This window comes from Impatiens glandulifera, chromosome 8, assembly GCF_907164915.1.
Source record: "Impatiens glandulifera chromosome 8, dImpGla2.1, whole genome shotgun sequence".
In the NCBI taxonomy this organism is placed as follows: Eukaryota; Viridiplantae; Streptophyta; class Magnoliopsida; order Ericales; family Balsaminaceae; genus Impatiens; species Impatiens glandulifera.
Window position 1 is genome coordinate 8,296,560 of NC_061869.1, and position 12,591 is coordinate 8,309,150.

The 12,591-nt window shown below is 27.0% G+C and overlaps 1 protein-coding gene across 1 annotated transcript; it reads right to left on the reverse strand.

The window, feature by feature from the left end:
- Positions 1 to 2,026: 2,026 nt before the first annotated feature.
- LOC124912882 (receptor-like protein kinase) lies at positions 2,027 to 5,094 on the reverse strand. The gene is made up of 6 exons (XM_047453518.1): positions 5,055 to 5,094; positions 4,669 to 4,862; positions 2,944 to 4,394; positions 2,683 to 2,906; positions 2,174 to 2,596; positions 2,027 to 2,116 (listed from the first exon to the last, which is right to left on the reverse strand). Exons 1-5 carry the CDS (start codon positions 5,092 to 5,094, stop codon positions 2,235 to 2,237), a joined length of 2,271 nt encoding a protein of 756 aa, XP_047309474.1. The 3' UTR covers positions 2,027 to 2,116; positions 2,174 to 2,234.
- Positions 5,095 to 12,591: the final 7,497 nt, after the last annotated feature.

Here is a 12,591-nt window from a genome sequence, read left to right on the forward strand (position 1 = left end):
ATATGATATAGTAATACAAAATCTTTAATATATTTGAATCGGCCAACTAGACACGGCTTACACTTTTAAGACGATTATTTCCTTAGTGATAATGAATATAATTTGATTTAAAAACGAAATGAACTTATTACTTAAAATATGAGAAACACAACATATTTGGAATCTTAGACGATCAATAGTTTTAAATTAGTTATTTAAAATATTCAAATTTTGATTATAGAATAAAAATTATTAATACTTAGGAGTCTTAATTTTATACTTTATCAAATAAAAATAAATATATAATAAATAATTTTAAACAAAAATAATGTATAAAAAATAATTTCAAACAAAATTATGTATATAAAAATATTTAAAACATAATTAATTTTATATTTTGAGCAATAAATTAAAAGATTGTAAATTTCCGAATCCGTGCAAAGTATTTATTTTCTTGACTAATAATAGTCAATTTAACAACAATAAATCAAACTAACATGTGTTCATAAAGCAAATTATGGTCTATTAATTAAAGAATTGAGTTTTAAGAATGAATTGAGGCTTAAATTAGTCACTTTTATCGAATGAGAGACGAAAATTGAATCAAAGTCATCACAATTTTAAAATTTTGAGACTTTCTCACAAATAAACTTATATCTTTGAGTAGTATTTTCCTTTTTTAACTAGTTTATTATATTTGTAAAAAATAATAATAACAATTCTATATCTTTTTGAATTTTCTAAACTATTCTCGTGCGTTACACATTTTGTAAGGCAATGAAATTGTATTTATCGGGTTGAAACATGTATATTTCAAAAAAAAATACTCAATTTATAAAACAAATACATTTAAATTGGGATATTGTAAATTTGTTCAAAATAAATGCAAAATTTATCACTCTTTAAATTTTCTCAAATTATGACATTTTTTAATCATATAAACAAACCACCTTCGATAAATTAAAATTGCACAAATCTCGGAAAAATTACGTAATTTATAAAAAAACGTTATATATGTTTGTAAATATCTTTTCATTTACAAACTTAACAAATCAATCAGAAAAACAAAAAAAAATACATTAAAATAGAAGACAAACATTTTTTTTTTAAGTTTCAAATTACTAAAATTGTGATGGTTCAAACTAAGTATATCACAATTCAATGTTCGAGCCTAATTGATTAAAAATCCTAAATATGAACCTTTCCATAACAATTGTTCAATTACCAATATAAAGAAACAATGATTTGATTTGTAAAAGTTGAGGATAAATATATAATTACAAAGATAATATTATCATTTAAAATAAGATAAAAAAAATAATATATAATTAAAAGGAGAAAAAAATGTTCACATATCTTCATGTTCTGATATCTTCATTATGAAACATGAACATACTTTTCACAATTTTTTTTAACAAATTACACAATTTCACAAAAAAAAAAATACACAAAATTTAAAAAGATCAAGATGAAACTTGATAAAATCACCTATATTTTACAATAAACTATCTCTTAGTGGAAGATAATCCCCACTAAATGTAATATTGTTTCAGAGAGAAATTATGATTAACTTTTCATCATGTGACAATCCATCAATAAAGATAAATAAATAGTTAAAAAGAATATCATATCATGTATCTTTCTAGGGAACAAGTAGATGATGAAACACAACCAAAAGACATGATTGTTGATGCATATAAAAGATTATAGAGAACAATGATTCTATATTTGTCAAATTAAAACCAAATACTTGTTTTTTCAAGACTTAAAACAGCACAACAAACCACTATGATCCAAAAAAAAAAAAAAAATTAATTTTCCAAAAAAAAAGCATCAAACTTTACTCACTATGTTTCAATAAGGTGTAATCTAATGAAGGTAGCAAATTAAAACCAAATATATTTCATTATAGACAACATTATAGACAACATTTCATTGCATATATTTGGGGGTAAAACTTGTTTCTTTTAGTTATACAAAGTTTTGAATTTTGTTTCATATGAAACCTAGATAAAACAATGGTTAGGGACAAATGACATGTTTAAAAACCTGATGTTGTTACTTAATGTTGTTGCTTTTGTGATTCAATATGGTGCCTTCCCCAACCATTTTGAATCCTATTCAGATCAGTCCATTCCTGACTATACACATCTGATTTTTAGTTGGAATTTCGCTGATTCGATTAAAATAGTACCACTAAGAAGAGGACAAGTGCAAATTTCGCTTACGAATTTGGATGTTTGTTGTCTGTCTGGTCAGTATTTGGCATGCTGGAGCATCTTCACTACTTCTCTCATTGTGGGTCTTTGTTTTGGTTCCTTCTCTGTACATCTCAAAGCTAACACAAGTACTTCAATTATTTTATCCAACAATTCATGATTGATCAGCATCATCATACTTGAATCCACTATCCTCATTGCTACTTGTTCTACTTCTTCTTGAGTAGTGCTGCTCCATACAGATCTCACCCAACCTACTATGTCCCCTGATGTAGATCCTGACTTCTCGGAGAAATAAGGATCTAATACCTTCTTTCTTGTTATCAACTCCAATAAGACCACTCCAAAACTATACACATCTGATTTTGTGCTAAAGTTGTTGATGCTAAATGCATTTTCTGCACACACAAACATATATTTATGAGAACAAAAGCAACAATAGTTGAACCTTTTTGGTAAAAAATCAAAGAAGAAGAAGAAGAACCTGGTGCTATATAGCCAATTGTGCCTAGAACTGCATTGGATTGAATTGGGGCTGTGGATTGATCATGATCAAGAAGAAGAAGCTTGGCAATGCCAAAATCAGATATATGAGGCTCCATGTCCAAATCCAACAATATATTCATTGGTTTGATATCCTTATGCACTATCGGAGGATCACAATCGTGGTGAAGATACGACAATCCATTAGCTACTCCAATTGCAATTCTATAACGTTCATTCTGTTAGAATCTATAATTCCAACACATTCCACTCCAAGTTCCGAGGTGGACTTATCTCATGGAGCACATCATGAAGGCTTCCGTTTTCCATATATTGGTATAAGATCAAACCGTATTCCTTTCTCAACCAGAAATTTTCCAACTTCACGAGGTTTTTATGCCTCACCCTCCCAACTGTCTCGATCTCCCTCACCATACTTTTTCTTATTGATCCTGAAAAAACCAGCTTCTTTGCAGCATAATGCACCACACCCTCTTGTTTAACATGATCTGGACTTGGGAGTGAAACTTTATATACCTTTCCATGGGCGCCTTTTCCAATCAAGTATTTATCATCCAGATTCTCAGTAGCTAACATTATTCTATTCAGTTCAGAGGATGCACCCTCTTCTTCATCTACCAAGTTACTATCATCTCGGTTCTTCCTCTTCCTCTGAAAGAAACACATGAAACATCCTACAAGGATGATGATGAGAACAACTGACGATCCAATAGCTATCAAAACAATTTTAGTAGTAGAAGAAGAAGGTGTTTTCCGGCTGCAAGACTTTAATATGGGATTTTCATGGCAACTTGAGTTGTTGATTGTAGGAAGAAGACATATCAAACAAAGACCTGAATTCCCAACAAAAGAATAAGGGAATGAATTGGCAACCTTCAACAATGTTTCAGGTATCTGGCCACTGAAATGGTTGTAAGAAACATTCAGTTTAACAAACTTGGGCCCGGTTCCACCAATGTAAGACAAAGTCCCTGTCAAATTGTTGTGAGATATGTCCAACTCCTCCAATTCACTCAATCTTCCTAGTTCCTTAATCTCACCTGTCATACCATTCCAGCTAACATTTAGTCTTTTCAAATGATGTTGTGTTGCTTCCATTTCGAACGAAGGAAAGCTCCCACCCAACATATTCCCGCCCAACTGCAGATTCAAAAGGGAATCAATTTCAAATAACAAAAAAGCAGGAAGACCTCCAACTAGTTTGTTACCATTGAGATTCAGTGTAGACAACTTCTTCAAGCTTCTAAAAGCAAAAGAGGGTATAGAACCATTGAAAAGATTGTAACTCAAATCAAGGTCAAACAATTCAGTACAGTTTGACAGTTGATCAGATGGCAACAAACCTTCCAACCGATTGTAAGAAATATTCAATCTTCCAAGATTAACCATGTTTCCAAATAATTCAGATGACACAACACCCGTCAACTTGTTCATTGAAAAATCAATCTCTGTAATGCCAGATAAGTTCCCCAAGCTGGAAGGAATCATGCCCGACAAGCTATTACCACCAAGATTCATGTATAAAAGGTTTTTGTTTTCCACGAAAAACGGAACAATTCCAGAAAGGTTGTTTTCTTTGAGTATAAGTCTAGAACAGAGTCCTACATCTGGAGGTATGCTGCCTTGAAGAAAGTTAAAACCCATATTCAACCTCTTCAACTGCTTGTTCAAACAAAGATTTAGTGGTTGTTGCTAGCCTACTAAAATAAACTAATATTCAATTATATTAAAATAGATAATTGTAACTCTCAAGATAATTGTAAAGAGGCAAACTAGAATATTAAACACCTTTTTTCTTTTTTAAAGATAAAAAATAAAAAAGCACTTTTGCCGGGAGGGGCTTGCTATCGTAACCTTTTCTCCCGGTGTATGTGAAAAAGAGTGACGAACTCCTTTTTGTTTAGTCATAGGTGGGTCCAAAGAACGAGAGTCGGCTGAAAGCTATCTCGAGCTTACGGTTTGTTACAGAAGGAATGGAGCGCGTTAGTCTGGTTTCAAACTTGGCAATTATTGTCTTTGGAATTTCATTACGGAAGAAGACCGGCTTTTCGATTGAATGAAGGGGCTCCAACCTGCGCCAAAATGTCCAAGAAGCGAGGGGCTTTAAGGCAGCTGCTAGATTGAACCAGGGAGAGTCGAGACCATGCCCTTGGCCTTGCCCTAAAGTATCGAAAAGGCAATCTCTCTAGTACTCTTTGATAAAGGTAGTCTGGGAAGACTGACTGAAAGGGCTCTTATCCGTATTGGTTGAAAATCCCGCTTAGAGATCGCAACTTCAGAGTAGTCCCATCCATTATCTCCGTCGAAGCCTCATTTTACCTGCCAATTACGGCGGATCCGTCGGATTGAAACCTCCATTATCCATTGGCTTTGCCTTGAGGTATCCTCCCATCTCCTATCGTGAGAATGCTTTTTCCTTGAGACTGTGGAAGGAAGCGACTAGTCCCTTCTTTCTTGCCGAAGCTTAACGAAGGCCGACCACTACATAGAAAGTACAAGCCCCCTACTTTTGGGGGAAAGGGCAAGCCAAACCCTACCCTAACAAGGCCCTGTTATAAAATTTCATGGGTTCCACCCCGCAGGATAAGATCCAGATCATTCACTGGAATCCATAAAACGAGTCCTGCCTACCAAAAAAATCAACTCTTTTTTTCCAGATTTTTCAGCCCTTGTTCTTCATTATGAAAGCTACTAGTTGGAGTTGGAGAAAAGGAGTCTTTTCATGCAGCAATGGTGGTGGATGGACATAAAGTCTGAAAACATAAGAAAGAGTTTCCTGAAAGAAGCACGGGAGTAGCTTGAGATTCGATTGTTTCAAATTTGGGTTGTTTGTGAAATATATTTTTAAGTAAAATATTATTTTTAATTTTTTTTATAATACTTGACAGATTTTAAAATTATCTATATAAAAATAATTAATTTATTTAACTTTTAATAATTTTGGGATCGGTTATAATCAAATGATAATTTGATTGATATTCGATTTAAATTAATTAAATATATATTCATTTATTTTATTTTTTAAGTATTTTGGAGTATTTATTTAATTATTTTAGGCCATAAATTACACATAATTGATGTCTAAAATTATTATTAAATTATTTCAACTACTTTTTGGGTTTAATTTGGGTAAAATGAATACAATATTTTAATCCAAAATTATTTTTTTCTTTTTATTTAATTTTTTTAATTAGGGTTTAATTATCAAAATAATTAATCTTAATTTAATTTTAACCTCTTTTCTGGATTATTTTGAATTAAAAAATTTAAATTATTATTTTAAAATTAAAAATATTATAGTAAATTGAGGTACGCTAAATTTTCATGTTTACAATAATATATAATATCAATATCAATATCAAATTTAAATTTAAATTATAATAAATAGTACTTTAAATTTTAGTAAGAAAAATATATAATAAATTCAAAACTACGTGATCTTATCTACAATGTAGCGCTTGTTTGCATAAATAGCTCCTAAGTGTAATTAAACGATATATTAATATATGAAAAAACTACACGATCTTATCTACAATGTAGTGCTTATTTGCATAAATAGCTCCCAAGTGTAATTAAACGATATATTAATATATGAAAAAATGCCCTTTTCATTTAACTAGGCCAGTAAAATCACAAATATTGAAAATAAATATTTTGTTTTAGTGATCCAAGTATATTAAAAATAAAAAAAATCTTTTAATTACACTCACAAAATAGATATAAGAAATTATAGTAAAAGTATATTTAGTGAGCGTAGAATTAGAATTAGAATTAGAATTAGAATTAGAATTAGAATTAGAATTAGAATTAGAATTAGAATTAGAATTAGAATTAGAATTAGAATTAGAATTAGAATTAGAATATTTTGAAAAAAATATAATACAAATAATTTAAATATATTATATATATTATTAAAATATTACTTTTACCCTACTTATCACACGATAGCCCACGTTTCAAAATTTTGTATATAGTTCAATTCTAAAAAACATATAGAATGATAAAATTTTTAATTAAAAAAAATATCGGCACTTAAGGTTAACTTTCAAAATAAAAAAAAAATATCGGCAAGACAGATTAACGTTTAAAATTAAAAAACAAAATATCGTTTTAACATTTTAAATTTCTAAATTATATATATATATATATATATTATATTTCAAAAAGGTTAACATACTAAACTTAAAAAAAAACAATATCATTTTTTTATTTTAAAATCCTAAATTAATTTTAAAAAAATAAATTTTCAATTGAACACGTTTATAATGTTATAAATGATAAAATAATAAGATATTTTATTTGAAAAAACATAAAAAAAAATAAATATTAAAATTATAATTTTAAACTAAAAACTACAATTAAATTATTTTTGTTTTGAATTACATTATAAATTTAATTATCCTTCTAATTTCAATTCTTAGTGTATTAAACTTAAGAATTGAAATTAGAACCTCCATTTTTATTTCAATTCCAATTTCAACCTTAAGTTTTATTATAGGATGAATAATTATTTGGACTTTATGGAAAACCGTTGAACATTCACATAATCAAAGAAACCCACTCACCTATCTAAACAAAATAAAGTCAATGTAGTGGAGGAAGGATTCCACTTGTTAGGTAAGGATACATACATTTTTTACTAAATATTAAATATGAAACGGGAGTTTTACATTGTTTATGAAAAAATAGTTTTAAGATGGTACATAGTTGTGATAGGTGTAATGAGAAAGATAGAATAAATAACTCATTTATTTTTGCATTATTGAGATGTGACTAGTATTTGAAATATTGTGTATAGTATTCACTATTCCGCTACAGCGGGCTATGTGTGTTGCTGAGAAGCGTTGGATGCGATTTCAGCGTCTATCCAATGGACGCGGCTCCTCCTGCAACTTTCTCTTATGTTTTCGACTATACCTGGTTACATATTTTATTTTTATTTTAAAACTTAAAAAAATTATTTGAAGTTGATTTTTCTTTCACCCTTTTAACTTTAATTTTGACCTTTTTAAATAAAAAAATATTAAAATAAATATGCCAAATATTTTATCAATTTATTATTATTTTTCTTTTTTATATTTTTAAGATTTAAATAAATAATTCTATCTAGATGAAATGGATACAACAATTCATCAAAAATTATTTATTTTTGTCCTTTAATTTTACTAAAATTATTTTGAGAAAAAATGGGTACAACATTTATTCTAAATAATTTTATTTTTTATTTTGCCATAACTCTTAATTAATTTTATTAATTTGTATAATAATTAATCTTAATTAATTGTTTTAGATAGGTTTTTGACCATTAGTATATTTTTTTGATTTTATATATTTAAAAATATTTTAAAAAATATTATTTTAATATTATAAATTAGAGTATAGATTCTTAGTGCATATAAGTATAATGTTCTTTATATATTTAACCATCTTTTAAATATCTTTATACATAATTTTGTTTGAAATAGTTCATTGTACATTTCTTTTTTGTTTTAATTAATTCATATACATTTATTTTTGTTTGAAATTACTCTTTATACATTTATTTTTATTTCAATCTATACCCTAACTAAGTATCTAAAATAATTTAAAATATTATACAATCGTTAATTTGTGTTGAAAATATGAATTAAATCCTCTTATACATGGTATATCTATTTTTTTTCGAAGTTCTATTTGCAGCGGACAAAGTTTTCACATTCGACTTGAGATGACTTTTTCAATTTCATTCTTAAAGTTTTGTTTTCAGACAACAATGTTGCAGACTAAGTCAACGATGAAGTTGTTACTCGTTCGTCTTCTCCATAGTTAGATATTGTATTTGTGTTGTGCTTTCAAAATAAAATTTTAAAAATAAAAATATTATTGTTGAAAAAGAGGAAGATGTCCGATAGTCATATAATTAAAATATAAATAATATAATAGTGATTACAAAATATAAAATATGACATCGTAATACAAAATCCTTAATATATTAAATCGGCTAACTAGACACGATTTACACCTAAAGGGCTGTTATCCCCTAAGTGGTAATGATATAATTTGATTTGAAAACGAAATAAGTTTATTAGTAAAAAGATGAGAAACACGACATATTTAGAATTTTAGATGATCAATAATTTTAAATTAGTTATAGAAGGTGTTCAAATTTAAATAATAGAGTAAAAATGGTTATGTGTTATAACAATTATTTATCTAACCGTAAGAGTAATAAGTAAACAGGTATAAATAGTTCAAGAATTAATTAACAATTCACAAAAATCATGTTATTGTCTTTCATAACATTTTTCCTCCTTACATTTCTTTGGCTTAAACTTGAATATTTGTGTTGGGCTTTCCAAAAAATGATAAATATTCGGATAAGGGTCTTTCGGTTGAATGCATATTTCTTATTACCGACTCTCATCTTGCATGGTTGTGATTTCCAGCCGAGGAATCGGTGAGCGAGGAGGAGTCAAATAGAGAGAGGCGGCATGTAGAATATCGCAGCGAATTCTAGTGTCTTCTTTAAAAACACATTGACAATTAATGTGCGATTTAATGAAATTTATGATTTTATTACCTCTGAACGGTTGGCTTCGGCTATATGAGACGAAGGATGAAGCACGAGAGACTAAGGAGTATAGAGAAAATCATGAGAAAGGCCCCGGTTTTGCTGCCGAGTTCAACTACATGGGGGCTCGGGGTGAGATCGGCGTGGGTGATTGCCTTCGCCATGGATGATGTAGATGAGGAATAGAAGATGGATTGTGTATAGATTTTTATAGATGAAAGGGTAAAGAATAACTTTTTGAAAAAGAAAGGGAGCAAATAAAGGAATTGCTTGGAACAAAGGTTGCTTAAAGTTGAGAAATTCCCAAAATATTATAATTGATATTATATTGAAGTTCATTTCTTTTTTACGGTGGTTCTTAATGTGACAAGTCATTTTCATATGATTTTAGACATTATAAACTGTTTTTCTTTCATCTTTAGATGTGTTGATGATATTGGGGATCAAAAAATTTTGTGGTTTATTCTCAAAAGTAACACCTAAGTCAATATTATTTATAACTTTAACCATGAAAGTAATGTTAGTTCCTTTTTTAACTTTAATTATTTATTTTAATAGCTATATATGAATAAATCCAGATCAACTAGATGAATCATAATGAATCCATTGAAAGTTATTTTTATTAAAAATCTTTTTGATTCATTATGAACCATAAAACATAAACATATATATATATATATATAATAATATTATTGATTTTTTTTATTAATATTAAAACATGCGATCTTAAGTCTCATAAGAATCACTCTTATCATTTGAATGAATTTATTTATTATTAAATCATCGTAAATATAAAAAGTCATATAAGATCGATAAGTATTTAAAAAAAATCAATAAGAAAAAAATCCTTAGATTATGATATCAATGCTTTTTATAAAGAGTACAATGAGATTTTGGGTTTGAGCCGGTTAGGCGACAAGTTCTGTGTCTAATTAAATGGTTTTGTGCCTAATTAAATGGTTAAGTGTGTTTATGGACTATATACTTAACCCTTTTAGTCACATTTTTATCTTCTCTTCTAACCTAGCGTCAATAAGAGATCCTAAGTTCGAGCCCGTCAGACGACAAATTTTGCGTCTGATTAAATGCTTAAATGTGTTTGCGGACTATATGTTAAACCCCTTTGTGACCATATTAAAACTCTAACGATGTAGCTCAGTGGTAATAGTCAACTTAAGAGACTAAAATGTTACGGATTCGATTTTATTTGAAAACGTTTTGAGTTTAAGCGGGAGACATTAATTGTGAGGTATCATTTTAGTTCACTTATAATTAAAAAAAACTTAAGTATTTTATCATGTGTGGGTTATTTCATCCACGAAATATTATCCCCAAACAATAAAATGAAATATAAGCCATCTAAGATAAATTCTCAATTTATGTTAGTTAACTTAGTTTATACTTTCACATTTGGGAGCATTTATTTTAAAAAATAAAAAATAAAAAATAAAATAAAAGTTCAATACTCTGAAAAAGAGGTTGCCGGGCCTGTCTAAGCCGGGTGACACTGTCGGGTGAGGATCTGATGTCCCAAGTTAAGTTGTCACTTGTTGTCGCATTTATAAAAACAAGATAAATTTGATAAATTAGACAAATAAAAAATTATATATATTAAATAAACCTTAAATCTCAAACCCTTAACCCTAAATTCTAAACTCTATACCTTAAATCCTAAATTCTAAACCCTAAAAAATTATATATATGACATTTCATTTTAATATTTAATTTTCTTTTTTCTCTCTCCACTCTCTTCTCTCTCCTATGAAACAACAAGTGAGACATTATCTTAGGATAGCAGATCCAATTTCGTCTAAGCCCACGTTCAACAATATATGGAATTATATAATCAAATCATTTAGCCCACTCAATTTAAATTTTCATGTTTTTAAAACCTAATTATAGATCTTACACTTATTTTCATTTCTCTTAAAATTTTGAATTAATTTTAAAATTTTACGATTTTATAAGAAATTAACGAGTTTGATTTGAGTAAACATTTTAATTTATGATAATAAAATTTTACGAGTTTATAAATAATTTTAATTTTACAATAACATACTATTTTATTTAAAATAAATTATATTTATAAATATTTTTTTATTATTTATTCAAATAAATTAATTAATATAACTATTTTTGTAAATATAATTTTTTATAGTTTTATTTACTTATTATTATTTTTTAATAAATTTTATATTTAAATATATAAAATTTTAAAATTGAACTAAGTATAAAAGTTATATATATATATATATATATATATATATATATATTATAATAATAATAATATATATACCGCTAATATTTTTTCAAATGAAACTCTTACTATTTTAACTTTAAATTTTACAAGTTACAAACTCTTGAGGTTGACCAAATTTTATATGTCTATCTCAATCCTACTAGTTTAATGGTTTTTTAAGAACATATTTTTATTTAATTTTAATTTTTGAATACATGAAACTAGTACTAAGTCAAGGAATAATATAAAGACGATTCATTAAAATTTTTAAATTGCAGTGAAGGAATATTTTTACTTTTTTTAATAATATACAAATTACTTCGCAATAAATTAAAATATTGAAATAATATTTAAATTATTATTAAATATTCAGACAAACTCTATATCATTGTAATTATAAAAAACTTATATCATTTAATTAATAAATAAAAACATGAAACTTTTATTTATGTAATGATTTTTCTACTCTTACATAAATTATTATTTATAACAATAGTAGGGATAATTATTCATTCAATTAGCAAGAATGTGTTTATTAAGCTTACATTTTCTTACGCAAACACATTCAAATTTATAGTTACAACTTCCATCGATATGACCTTCATTTTTGCAATGTTGCACGCAATTGTGGTTTATTAAGCATATGCCTTTGAAAGTACCACTTTTAACCGTACCAACACATGGTTTTGATATCACTAGATAATTTTCTGCAAAATAAATAATAATATAGTTATATTATGAATGATTTCAGTAAATTTTATTAAAAACATTAAATAAACTTACGTGAAACAAGAAGAGTTAACATCAAAAAAACATTGAAAAATAATTTCATCATATTGTTATGGTAGGATGATTTTTGTAAAGATGATGAAGGATTATAATGAATGAATCTAAATATATATATATATATATATATATATATATATATATATATAAATCTTTAAATCTTATATTAGAATATTATAATCTATTTTATTGTTAAGATTCTTTCAATATTAACTTAAAAGGTAAAATCATAAATTTTCTTATTTCAAATTATAAATTAAAATATTATATATATATATATATATATATATATATATATATATATATATATTAAC

Excerpts from the sequence above, each read along its gene's own strand:
- LOC124912882 (XM_047453518.1), bottom strand. The coding sequence starts at position 5,094 with ATGGGAGGATACCTCAAGGCAAAGCCAATGGATAATGGAG. Across the intron at positions 2,907-2,943 it reads CGGAACTTGGAGTGGAATGT|AATTGCAATTGGAGTAGCTA; the intron begins GTTGGAATTATA and ends TGAACGTTATAG. Across the intron at positions 2,597-2,682 it reads AATTGGCTATATAGCACCAG|AAAATGCATTTAGCATCAAC; the intron begins GTTCTTCTTCTT and ends TTGTGTGTGCAG.